The sequence below is a fragment of the Naegleria lovaniensis genome (genome assembly GCF_003324165.1).
Source record: "Naegleria lovaniensis strain ATCC 30569 chromosome Unknown tig045, whole genome shotgun sequence".
Taxonomy (NCBI): Eukaryota; Heterolobosea; class Eutetramitea; order Acrasida; family Naegleriidae; genus Naegleria; species Naegleria lovaniensis.
In genome coordinates, this window is record NW_025407867.1 from 195407 (window position 1) to 208798 (window position 13392).

The 13392-nt window shown below is 38.1% G+C and overlaps 5 protein-coding genes across 5 annotated transcripts; 2 read left to right on the forward strand and 3 right to left on the reverse strand.

Annotated features, from left to right (window-relative positions):
- Positions 1-41: 41 nt before the first annotated feature.
- Positions 42-6448, forward strand: C9374_010778 (uncharacterized protein; the record flags this gene model as incomplete). The annotated part of the gene is made up of 3 exons (XM_044686359.1): positions 42-745; positions 843-1878; positions 2843-6448. The coding sequence occupies 3 exons, from the start codon at positions 42-44 to the stop codon at positions 6446-6448; spliced, it is 5346 nt and encodes a 1781-aa protein (XP_044543668.1).
- Positions 6449-6491: 43 nt separating this feature from the next.
- On the reverse strand, positions 6492-7418 carry C9374_010779 (uncharacterized protein; the record flags this gene model as incomplete). The annotated part of the gene is made up of 1 exon (XM_044686360.1): positions 6492-7418. One exon carries the CDS (start codon positions 7416-7418, stop codon positions 6492-6494), a length of 927 nt encoding a protein of 308 aa, XP_044543669.1.
- A 283-nt stretch (positions 7419-7701) lies between these two features.
- Positions 7702-8622, reverse strand: C9374_010780 (uncharacterized protein; the record flags this gene model as incomplete). The annotated part of the gene is made up of 1 exon (XM_044686362.1): positions 7702-8622. One exon carries the CDS (start codon positions 8620-8622, stop codon positions 7702-7704), a length of 921 nt encoding a protein of 306 aa, XP_044543670.1.
- Positions 8623-9546: 924 nt separating this feature from the next.
- Positions 9547-10476, forward strand: C9374_010781 (uncharacterized protein; the record flags this gene model as incomplete). The annotated part of the gene is made up of 2 exons (XM_044686363.1): positions 9547-9938; positions 10236-10476. 2 exons carry the CDS (start codon positions 9547-9549, stop codon positions 10474-10476), a joined length of 633 nt encoding a protein of 210 aa, XP_044543671.1.
- A 209-nt stretch (positions 10477-10685) lies between these two features.
- On the reverse strand, positions 10686-12926 carry C9374_010782 (uncharacterized protein; the record flags this gene model as incomplete). Its single annotated transcript, XM_044686364.1, has 1 exon — positions 10686-12926. One exon carries the CDS (start codon positions 12924-12926, stop codon positions 10686-10688), a length of 2241 nt encoding a protein of 746 aa, XP_044543672.1.
- Positions 12927-13392: the final 466 nt, after the last annotated feature.

The following is a 13392-nucleotide window of genomic DNA, read 5'->3' on the forward strand; positions in this document are numbered from 1 at the left end:
GTTGTTGGTGTTCAGTAGCTGCAAAAAATTGTAATCTTTGGATGGCAAGTCAAGAACATGACACTCACGCAGAGCCAGCTTTCCATACGAACAGCCAAAGCAGCTGCTGTTCTTGGCATCCAACCATCATCATCCTCACAGAAAATAGTTTGATATCCAATACACTGTACGGATATCTTCGAGGTACCATGCAAACAAAATCCCGATCCATTGTGGATTATTACGAGCGCAAGTATGAAATTCTTTCAAAATTCAAAGAACAAGACGGTGAAGGAGTTTTACAGCTCTTTGAACAGGCTCAAGAGGATTTAAGAAGCGATCTGGAAGTGGTTATTCAAGCACTCGGAGCGAATATAGACTGTATCAAGTTTTGTTCTCAAAATATATTATCGGATCGAGAAATCATACGGATGGCAGTCCAAATGGATGGACAATATTTGTCTTTGGTCGAGCATACTGACCTTGCCAAGGATCGTGAATTAGTCTATTTGGCTTGTTGCTCCGGTGGAGAAAGCGCGATGGGTTATGCCGATTACAGCTTGAGAAATGACAAGGAGTTCATGTTGAACATTTTCCAAAATTGTTCCATACCTGCCTATCATTATCTAGGTGATGATTTGCTTGATGATAGGGAAGTAGCTCTTGCTGCTATTACGACGAATGGTCAAGCATTTAGAGTGTTCTCTAATGATATTAGAAATGACAAGGAGATGTTTATGAAGGCTCTACGAACTGCACCCAATTGGTATGTGTTCATGTTTGGAGTATTTGTTCACGTACTCATTATTTTCGATGAAATTTCACATGGTTTGGATTTTGATGGTTGGTTGAACTAATGCTAGTATTGCTGATGCAGGAGATGACATCAGGTATGACAGAGATATGGTGCTTAAAGCTGTGAAATTGGGAACAGATATCAGTAACATCCCTTCACAATTTGCGAATGACAGAGAAATTGCTTCCCTATGTCTAAAATATAATCACTGGGCATTTAACCACATTGGAGACGAATTGAAAAACGATCGTGAGTTTGTGATGGAAGCTATAAGACATGGCTGTTCACTTTCGACCATGAATCAATTTACAAGCGATAAGGAAATTGTCTTGTTAGCAATCAACACTTCTGGAGGAGAGAGTATTCAATATGCATCTGATGAGCTTAAAAATGATAATGAGTGTGTACTGGCAGCCATACGAAGCCAACCTTCTGCTTTGAGATATGTTGGTGACCAATTCAAATCCAACAAGGAACTTGTTTGTGAAATATTACAAACTCATGGATATTTATTTTACGAGCTTTCTGACGAGTTGAAAGCAGATAAGGAATTACTCTTTATCGCGTTAAATGGATCACATCCAAACGCCCTCACGTATGCAAGTCCTGAGCTTAAAGCAGACAGAGACGTAATGATGGAGGCTGTTAGAATCAACGGCAACTGCTTACAATATGCTACAACTGAAATGAAAAACGACTTTGACATTGTCATGGAGGCCATTAAACAAGGAGCATCACTTGAATTTGCTAGCCCTGATTTGAGAGATAATTGGGAACTATGCCAAGCAGTTTCCTTATCAGACAATTACCGGTACTTTGGGCCTATGATGAAGAAAAATAGAGATTTGGCAATCCAAGCCATCGATGAGTTTGGGTGTAATTACTCATATATTGATGATAGTTTAAAACAAGATGAAGAGCTAGCATGGAGAGCAGTGATGTCTGAAAATAGTTATGGCCTGAACATTTCAGATTTTGATGAGAAATTCCAGCACGATAGGAGAATGATGTTGGAATTGATTAAGAAGAATTCTTATCAATTCGAGCATTTATGGCAACCTTTTAAAAATTTAAATATTATTTATTGGCCCTTCGGTGCCTCAGTACGTTACATTAGACGTTCGTTTAGTAAGGATACAACTTCAGAATGTCAAATGTTTTTGTAAGGATATTTCAAATATTAACAGGTTTCTTGCTTGTTTTGAGCAACTGCTATAAATGGAGCGGGTTAAGTCCATCGATGAACAGATGGCGAAAATAATGCAAGGATTGTTCTATTAATGTTTTTTGAAATATCAATGGTTAGTAATATTGGGTTATCAATAATCATATTAATAGGTCACGAATTAGTAAATAGTGCTGATTAGTCAATAAACAAATATATAAGATTACCAGTTTGTTCTTCATAGGATTCATGTCATAATAGTCGTGGTACAGCAGGGTGGAGAGCAATCCTGGATCCAATAAAGGGTGAGATGTTTTTTTCTTAATCCTCTAACCACTACATGTTTCTTGTCGAGTTGATGTTTGGTCAAGTGGATCGTAAGTGCTTGTCCAATTTCATCGTCGTCATGAACAACGTGGTGGTGAACTTTGTTCATCTTTTGGTTAGTTTTTCTTCTTGGCTTGGCTTTGACGGTTGTACGTGGTTTCTTGGGTTGTATTCTCATGCTTGTTTTCTCAGGTGTTAGTGGCGTTGGTCGTTCGGTATTAATTTCTGGTGGCTTTTTCTCTGGTTTTTCAACATTTGAATTATTGACGGTTTCAATTGGTGGATGGTGTGTGTTTAAAGTAATGTGATGAGGGTGCTGTGTACTTTCCTCGTGGTTTTGTATGTATTCATCGAGTATGTTATTTAATTGTTGGAGGGTAAAGATAATGTAATGCGTTTGTTGTTCAATCTTTGCTAACCGTTTTTCCAAGCTGTGGAGCATGTCAGAGTCTTTTCTATTGATCATCTTGCGGTATTTTTTAAGGGCTCAACCTTTTAAAAATGATATTGAATTTATTACTCATGCCATCAAACATGACGGAAATACATTACGCCACATACCAACGGTATTTAAGAAGGATCGAACACTTGTCCAACAAGCAGTACGAAGTGGCCTCTATCATTCATATCTTCCATATGAATTTAAACAAGATAGAGAAATTGTGTTATTGTATGCCAAGATGGGCCGCTTGAGTTTTTATCAATCGTTGAATGAGGAGTTGAAGAGCGACCCTGAAGTGATCAAAGGAGCAATCAAATTTGGCGTGTCTCTATTGTCCATTCCTCTAAAATTTAGAAATGATAAGAACATTTGCCTCCAAGCATTACAATGTCAGCCATCTAGTTACTATTATTTACCTCCAAAGTATGCTTCAGATCGAGAATTTATACTAAACGCAGCAGCTACCGCGTACTCTCCATTAATTCAGTATGCAAAAGAATGGAACAACGATAAGGAAATTGTGATGGAATGTGTGAAAAGAGATGGCTATGCTCTGAACTACGTATCTGATGCCCTTAAACAAGATCGTGAGGTTGTAATGGAAGCTTTGAGGAGAGATCCCTCTGTTTTGCAAACGGTGGACGATACTCTCAAGAAAGACAAACAATTGGTGACAATAGCGACATTGAACAATCCCCTTTGTATCACCTATGCAGATTCATCTTTGAGAAAAGATAAAGAGTTTATTCTGCAGCTAGTACAACAAGGTTGTTCATCCGTATATGAATATATTGATGAGGACTTGAGAAAAGACAAAGACGTCCTTAGAAAAGTTATTGTACATTCTCCGAATATGTTTCGATGTGCAAGTAGCGAGTTGAAGCGAGACAGGGAGCTTACACTCCTTGCAGTAGCATGTGGTGGCTCTTCCGTATTGCCTTTTGTAGCTAGCGAATTCAAAGATGATCCGCAAGTTATTGAGAGAGGTATTATTGACAGCAGTGAGGGCATGAAATATGCCAGTATTCGATTGAAACAAGATGAAGAATTTGTGATGAGAGCCCTTAGAATTTCTCCGTCATGCATTGAATATGTTCATGACAAGTTTAGAATGGATCGCAATCTTGTTAAGAAGTTGTTCGAAAACAAGCATCATAATGACATTAGCCTCTACAATATGGCGTTTTGCATTAAGAAAGATAGAGAAATCGTCAAGATGGCAATTGAAGCGGTCTCATACGAGTATCAATATGCTCATTACTCCTTACGAAAGGATAAGGAGCTTACCTTGCTTGCTGTAAATCAAACTGGATCGTTGCTTCGATATGCCGATCCAACTTTGAGGCGAGATCGAGAGGTTGTTATGGCTGCTGTTATAAATGACTCAATCGCGTTGGAATATGCTTTGTGTGACCTCAAAGATGATGATGAGTTAGTGGAGATGGCAATCAAACGAAGTGCAACAATGTTGAAGCATGCAAGCGAGAGAGTTTTAAACAATCGTGATCTTGTTTTGAAGGCATTCAAATACGGCTATGAATCAAAAGCTGAAGCATTAAGTTACGTTAGCGATAGCTTGAAAAAAGATAAGGAAATTGTGCTGTATGCTGTGAAAAAACAAGGAGCATCACTCCAATACGCACACTCATCATTACAATGTGAAAGAGGGATTGTGTTGGCAGCTGTCAAACAGAATGGGGAATCTTTAGAATTTGCTTCTGAAGATTTACGAAAAGACCCTGAAATTATCAGAGAAGCAGTACGTCAAAATGGAAGAGCTCTGGATTATGTGTGTGGAACAATTGACAAATCCTTGATACTTCTTGCAGCTAAAACATATTATCAGCTTTCAGAAGCTATCGACCATGACATGCTACATGACCAAGACATTGCCTTGGAAGTTGTTCATTGCAATCCCTATGAATTTAGAAATATGGATCAACAAATACGCTACAACAGAGCTATTGCACTCGCTGCTGTAAAGAAGCAGTGGTATTCCATTTATTACACATCTAATGAATTGATGAACGACAACGAAATGATTTTATGTGCTGTTTCACGGGACGAACAGACTTTCTTATACTGCTGCGAGGAACATAAGAAGGATAGAGCGTTTGTTTTAGACGTGGTCAAGCTAAACGGTAAAACCTTGCAATATCTTGATGCCTCTTTCAAGAAAGACCGAGAAATTGTGCTAGCCGCAGTGAAACAGAATGCTCATTCCGTGCTATATGCTGATCCCATCATGTTTAGCGATCGAGAAGTTGTGTTGACTAGTGTCAAGAATGGCTGTTGCTATGTGTTAGTGGAGGCTTGTCAAGAATTACAGAAAGACAAGGAAATTCTTCTTCATGCAGTTAACAGTGATCCCAAATGTATTTACATTGCTGGAATTAATATATTCCAAGACAGAGATCTCCTAAAAGCGCTCATTTTATCGCGTCCTGATGTATTACGTTTCGCTCCTGATGAGCTGAGATGTGACAGAGAATTTATCAAGAATGTGATACAACACTTTGGAAGGGCTCTAAGTTATGCAGATGAATCCTTTAGAGATGATCGAGAAATGGTATTGGAAGCTGTTAAGAACGATGGTACCGCAATCATGAGTGCAAGCTATAGACTTCGAAATGATCGTGAAATCGTCATCCATGCCATTGAAAACAATGGTGATGCTCTGCACTTTGTCTCGAGCCCTGAATTGAAATATGATAAGGAATTAATTTTAACTGCCATTGAGAACAGTGAGTATCCTCACTTTCAACAATGTTGGCACCTTAACGATAGAGAGATCATTTTATCGATTGTGAAAAAGAATGGATATGTATTGCCTTACATGCATGACATCTTTTGGGAGGACAAGGAGATTGTGATGGAAGCAATCAAAAATTCTCCATCCATTCTTGAATATGATCGCCATTTCAATTTCGGTGAGGATCGAGAATTTATGAAAGAAATTTTTGAAAAATCGGAATCAGCTCTTGTCTTTGCACCTGATTCCATAAAGACTGATCGGGAGATGGTTTTATATGCTGTGACGAAGAATGGAAACGCCCTCAAATATGCAGATTTTAAATTCCAGAAAGACCTAGAAATTGTCACATTGGCGCTTGATCACGGCTTGGATAACATTCTGTATCCTTTCATGAACGATAGAGAAGTGATCTTACGTGTATTGAAACAAAACGGTATGGAAATAGCATACTTGAATAATCCATTGCTGCTTAAGGACCGAGAACTCGTACTTGAAGCAGTCAAAAATGAAGGTACCGCATTACAATATGTGCAAGTGGAATTTGGAAAAGATTTGGAAATTGTGACAGCTGCTGTCAAGCAAAATCCACAAGCCTTGTCTTATTCAATGTTGCATCTTTCGGATGACGATGAATTGATGAATGAGCTTGTTGAAAAGAATGAATTTGCTCTATCGAACGCCTCTTATCGACTTCAACACACACGTGAATTTGTTTTGAAAGCTGTAAAAGCTCATGGTCTTGCTTTGAAAAGTGCTCCCTTCGAATTTCGTAAGGATAAGGAAATTGTGTTAGAAGCATTGAAACAAAATTTGGACGCAAAAGATGCTGTACATTTGGACTTGTTGAATGATGAGGATGTGAAAACTCTCATCTCAAAGAAGATTAAGGAGAAGCTGAAAACGGCCAAACCAAAAGGTAGTCGATATTACTACTCGCCTGTACAAACAGTATGTCTTTTGGGAGAGGAAAACATGTTGCGATAATCAAAGATATTTGTTTATTATTATTTACATTTCACACGATAGATCATGCGAACTCTGCAAATAACCAGTCATCAAACTCGTCATTCATGTTAGTACTTGTTTCAACAACTGAACCACAATCAAGATCAGCATTAGGTTCATCATTCTCAACAACTACATCCCGATCCACTTCAGCATTTTGTTGATCTTGATCCTCATGAAAACTCTGTTCACTCGCAGAAATGGATTCCAAACTGTCAAGAAATGAAAAATCATCTTCACAAAAAGTTGGTGTCGGCTCACTGTTTTGTAAATGCATCAACTCGGATGAATGTTCAGCTTTAACCTTCTTGCTAGAAACATCTTCTTGGACATCGGTATCAACAACAACATCATGATCTTCATCATTGTCATCACACTTCTCTTTGGATACATCTCTATCTTGCATCTTTCTCTTCTTCGTGTTGGATTGTTTTGCCTTTACTTTGGTCACTTTGGAGTCGTAATGAAAGAGCTTGTTCACAATCCCCAATTCATTCCCCATCTCCAAAACAATGATCATGGTTCTATGAGAAGAATTCATTTTAGAAGGATAGTCATGTCCTTTGGTGTGTCTTGTAAAGGTTTGACTATCATCATCGGAGGATGACAAGTCCTTTCTGATTTTATAGGTACCAAATTCAAAGTCATTCACGACTTGTTCATGAGTGAAATATAAATAATGGAGCTGGAACGTGGAAGGAAGTGCTTTACCCCTGAGCTTGATATTTGGTTGAAATCGTCCTAATGTATGCCCCAGAAAAACAGGCCCTACCACAACTGTTATGCAGGAGCTTTGAGAATTGTCTTGTTGAGAGATAACTAGAGAGTTGAAATGTTGTTGGAGTGTGTTGTGATCACATGTGGATGGATCTAGTAACAAAAGGGAACGAATGGTCTCATGGTTGATCAGGGAAGCCATGTCCGAAGATAACTTGGTGAGAGAGGTCATTTCGAGATTTTTTTTTTTAATTAAAAATTTGTTTAGATGCCAGAAAAAACACTTTTTATATGTTTCTAAACCGTTGTAACATAACAACCAATCAAAAGTAACCAATCAGAAACAAGGACCAATCATTGAACTTTTGTAATCATAATATTATGGTATTGTCAAATATATGAATAATTATTAAATGATAAAATAACAATTATTGGGAATTATTTGAGAAAACAATCACATCATTGAAACTCTTTATTCATGTGTTTAAAACTCAAACAATTATTCATTATTCTCTCTAATATTCATCCTCATCTCGAATATTATTACTCAACAACACTTCATTCAAGACAGAATGAACCATTTCATCCAACTTGATATCTTCCTCCCTCTCGAGATTCTCAACATCCTTTTTCATCATCCAGTGTTGTTTATGTTTCTTTTCATAATCCTTTCGAATTCGTTCTTCTTGTTGTTCCTTTCTTCGATTAGGCCATCCAACCAATGATAAATGTCTTCTCTTGTTCTTATTGGAACAAGAGGAGTTTCTTCGTTGTTGTTGTTGGGATCTTGTTTGCATCATGAGCCAATGACGTTTATGTCTTGCTTCATTTTCATAATCTCTACGAATACGTTCGTCTTGTTCTTCCTTTCTACGATTAGGCCATCCAACAAGATCTCTGTTTTGTCTTTGATTGTTCTTCTTGTCTCGAGAAGCACCTGTTTGCATCATGAGCCAGTGACGTTTATGTCTTGCTTCATTTTCATAATCACGACGAATACGTTCGTCTTGTTCTTGTTTTCTTCGATTGGGCCATCCTACCATTCCAGGTCTCGAATTTGGGAAAGTTGGTAAAAGTCGTTGCAACATGAGCCAATGACGTTTATGTTTCTCAGCATTTTCATAATCACGACGAATGCGTTCGTCTTGTTCTTCCTTTCTACGATTTGGCCATCCAACCTTTCCAGGTCTTGTTTGAGAAGAGGAAAATCTTGGAATGACATGTGGCGGCTTCATGAGCCAATGACGTTTATGCTTCTCAGCATTTTCATAATCACGACGAATGCGTTCATCTTGTTCTTGTTTTCTACGATTGGGCCAATCCGAGTGAACTGTGAATTGTGAAAAATGATCGAACTCGTGTGCTTGTGTGAAAGAAAGGAGTGCAACAGTCACACCGAACAAACACAAGAGTGTGAGAGCGAGGAGGGATTTCATTTTTTTTTCGATATCGTGATAACCTAGTCAACCAACTTGTGTTGATAGGTGTATACAAGGAATGGTTACAGAAACAATTGATCACCTTCCTAATTAGTGCGTGGAAGAAATTGTTACCTTGTTACAACTGTTGTAATGTTTTTGCCGTTGTCGCTACCATTAGCTATTACTACAAGACTTTCAAATCGTTCCTACAGACATTATATCAACTTTGAGAAAGGACTGTAATTCATTATGAAGAGACGAAAAAAAAAACCTCAACAAGATCCCAATATCAATTGAGATGAAGGAGAATTAAAAAAATTAAAAATTCATCCAAACCACAATTTGAAGTCACACTACCCAAACCATTCCACAAACCTCCGCTTTCTCCATCCGTTCTGTGAGGTAACGGAAGACTCCCTCAGACCCGCAAGTCATTCCCTGGCGTCTCCAGGGTCGAGTTGAGAGACCGGCCAGTTTCTCGTTGTCCCTCCCGTCCCTACATTCCGAGCGGCCACTCTGGGTGTACGGGATGGCAGAGAACGGCTCTGACGGGCCGTCAGGTCGTCATTTGTGCTATGCCGGGGGAGTTGCCTTACCTTTTGGCTGGAATTCTGAGAAATTATTGCTTTTATTCTTGTTTTGAATAGTCTCTCACTCCGAACCAAAAGAACATTAAGATGACCTTATGTATATTATAAATTACAATAAATGACAGCGAATGATAAATTACAAGTGTCAATTCTACACTTCCATTAATCAACGTTTGAACAATTATCATCCATTTAAATTTCGAATGTGTCCACACTGATCGATTCCCAACCTCAACAGGCTTAATACTGACAAACTACGAACAGAAGGTCACCATCAACGAGCACGTCAATAGAATTCCTTCATCCGAGAGAAGTTGTAATGCTTTGAAATTTTTCAACAAGAAAAAAAATGAGCGATGAACAACTTCATCATCTCTCCTTGTTTGCTTCTTCTGCTTCGGAGAAGGTCTTACCGAATGTCGTATCATCCTTACAGCAACAACAACAACAACAAGGCTCATCAACCACGGAGGGATCTGATGAATCATCATCAACCAACACCAATAGTAATACGAATAATAATATCGATCATACCAATGTTCAGTACAATATGGAAGTCTTAGATTCCATACTGCACAGTATTGCTTCAAATTTGGACATGCACAAGTGTTATGATTGGAATCAATTATATCTTTTCATGTCATACAAAATTCATGAAGTACGAAAATCATTCGGAAATAATCAAGACGGATTTGAACCATTAATGCAGTCGATTGATCATCATTTTGTTAAATTTGCTAGGTAAGTCTTGAACGTGAAATTGTGTGAAACTGATCAACAAACAATGATATTTAATTTCCTCCGCTTTACATCGTCTATTTTATGACAATTCCGGAATATTTACGCACGTTCCTCTCGTGCTCAACAATCATCAAAACTTGATTATGTCATCTGTTCAAATATTACGTTAATAATTCCAACATTTTGATCACCTCTGTTGATTGTGCGCTTATTCTTGAACATCAACTCGTGAATTACATTTAATCCGACAAAACTAATGCGAATAATCCATGATTTTCATCTGATTTTTGAAAATAGTAATCCTCCGTTCACTCTACAACGTTTGTGTGAGTTACTCACTCAACCCAACAGGCACTACAAAAAACTAGGTCATTTACTTTCGTCAATAGAAAAATGTTTAACGGTGAGCTCATTCCTTTCCGATTTTTATGATGATGGATCGGGTCGTCATATGGAATTAAGCCAAGAAGAAATCATGAATGATAATACACAACATATTTTGGAAGAAGAAAATGACGTTACCATGAAGGATGTATAATACTATTCCCTACAAATTATTGTTATTTAAAACAACAAATGAATGTTATTTCTAAAATAGCGCATTCGTAGTTTATTCGTGCAGCATGTAGTTATCAGTATTAAGCCTGTTGAGGTTGGGAATCGATCAGTGTGGACACACTCGAAATTTAAATGGATGATAATTGTTCAAACGTTGATTAATGGAAGTGTAGAATTGACACTTGTAATTTATTCTTCATCATTCGCTGTCATCATGATATCGTCAAGATGAATTATTTTAAGCTGTTCCTTTTCATCTAAGAGAGCCTTATACCGTTCTTGCAACTCCTTTTCTCTACTTGATAGCCACGACCCCTCTTCTTGCAGCTCTGACAAACGAGATGGAATTGCTCTTCTCTCTTGCTCTTGGATTTGTTTGTAATTGTCCAATTCACGAGATGCTTTGGCAATTTCAATGCTTGTCTTTTTGACATATTCTTTTACCATTTCATGCTTGGAGAGATTCGTTTTCAAGTGCTCGGAGGTAAATTGTGAAATTTCTTGCTTTAACTGTTCCCAGGGTTGCCTTAATAATTCAATGGCTTGCTCTTCAGAAATTGGTATTGTACATGCATGGTAAACTTTGTTAAATTCTTCAAAACTTGGCTGAGGCTGTGCGAAGTTTTCCATAGCTAACTCAATACGTGCTCGTAACAACAAATGTTCTGGAAGTCCTAGATTGTGAGCACGTTCTCCCGAAATGTCGCTATTCACAAGCGCACGCATCTCAGTAGCAATGAGCTCACTGGCAAGAACGCGAGTATTTACATCAGCACCAGCAGTATCTTGTTTGATTTCTTTCGAGTGTGAAAATATTGAAAGATCCATACTTGGCGTCGAAGGTTTTGGTAAATGTCTCTTTACAACTGAGGTTTTGAGATACATTTCCTGTTGTTTTGATGCTAGCTTTTGCTTTCGTTGATCTTTTTCCTTCACTCCAGCATCATCTGTGGCGATGGATTTCTTTGTAAAATCTTTTGGAATTGCCTCTTCAGTCTCCTTTGCATTCTTGAAGACGACAAAATCACCACCAGTCGGAGTAGGTAAATTTGCGAAGCCTTCTTTCAATTGTTGTTTGTGGAATTGTAAATCTTCAGAAAGCGACTCAGCACCATATCCTGGTGTGTTGATATGAAGTTGATCTCTGAAGGGTGTTTGATGAATGATAGGAGTTGCTTTGACTTGCGAAGGGGTTGAGGCAACAGATAAGGTTTGAGGTATGGTCAACTGAGCAGATTCTCGTTCTCTTGAAAGTTGAATCGGAGTTGGTGTGCTCTGTATTTGTTGAATTTCTCGAATGCGTTCTCCAATAACGTCACCTCGCATTGGTGTCCTAGTTGCCTGAATGAGAGGAGTGGCGTTTGGTTTGTAGTCCCCCATCAATTGTTTTGTTGCTTGATTTGACGATAACGATGTTGCCGGCAGAGTGTTCAACTTTTTGCCCATTTTGACAATTTGATCCAATTCAGCATCAGTAATTTGTGGAGGTGGTAACGCCAATTTGATCTTTTTGTAATTAATCTTGGCATTTGACATGTCATCAATCTTCTTAATAATTTGTGGCAAGTTTTTGTCCAGCAAGACTTGGACCTTATCCTTTTTCTTTTCCTTCTCTGTGGTTTGTTCGTTTTGTACTTGCTCTAGAGCTTGCATGGAATTTCCTTCAAAAGCAAGCAATACAGTTTTTTTATCTTCCTCTGCTGTGTCATAGAATCCTGGTGCTGGTTTCTTGTAAAATGGAATTTCTCTATTATAATTTACGTCTGAACCAGGGTGTTTGAGTTTTCTCTTCTTCAATTTAGCAGCAGTATTTGTCAATAAACCTGCAGCTTTCAATTCCCTCTTCTTTTGAGTAGCTGTCACTCGACGGGCTTCTTCCAATTTTTGTTCTCTCAATTTTCTCTTTGCTTTTTTACCTCGAGTATTGGCCAAACGAGCACGAGCTTCATTCAACATTTCCAACTCATCTTCGTCCATATCGATGGCATCGGGACGAGCTGGTTTTGTCTCTGGATTTGGATCAATTTCGCCCACTCTTAATTTTCTTGGATCGTCCGTAGATGATGATGATGCTGCCGAAGATTCTGTTGCACCTTCTTGTTTTCGTTGTTCTTCATCCAACATTCGTTCGTAATGCTCCAAGCATTGACTTGCTGTTCGTCCAACAATCGGAGCAATAGATCGCCATTGACTTGGCATAATTTTAGCAAGATGAAGTAATTTCTCTTCTTCCTCTCGTGTCCATTCTGTCTTTTTAATACTCGGATCCAGCCATTCAAACCAACGGGCCTTACATTGCTTTGGAGATTTTCTGTTCAGCAATGAAGCAACACGAGCCCATTGGTTTTTGCCGTATTTCATTACGGCGGCTTTTAGGATTTCATCCTCGCTGTTTTTCCAAGGACCTCCTCTGACGTATTGTCTTGGCATGATGATAGTGGTAATAATAAAACTTGATCAGTAGTTATCTTTTTCGGATGATGTTTATAGCAAAATGATGATCAATAACAGATTCTCGTGAAATTGCTTTCAATATTGTTGATGAAAGATATATTTCTTTCCAACACCAATAATTATTCAGTTTCCGAGGGTAATATATTATTGAAAACACGATGAAAGGAATCAGCCGTTGAACCAATTAATATTTTTTGTTTTTGAGTTAAAAAAAAATTGATTGAACGTGCCACAAAATTGTGTGCAATTTGTTGTCGCCGCTGCCTTTCATGAAGAAACATGTTCTTTCTATTCATGTTTTGAAAAAGATTCTGTAATTACCCTGTGGTTTAAAAATCCATGTCATCATCAACATTTATGGAAGGAAATGAAGAACAGGAAAGCTCTGCATTCGGTTCACGAATTCGTTCCGAGATGAATTTAGAAAGAATCAAACATGTCA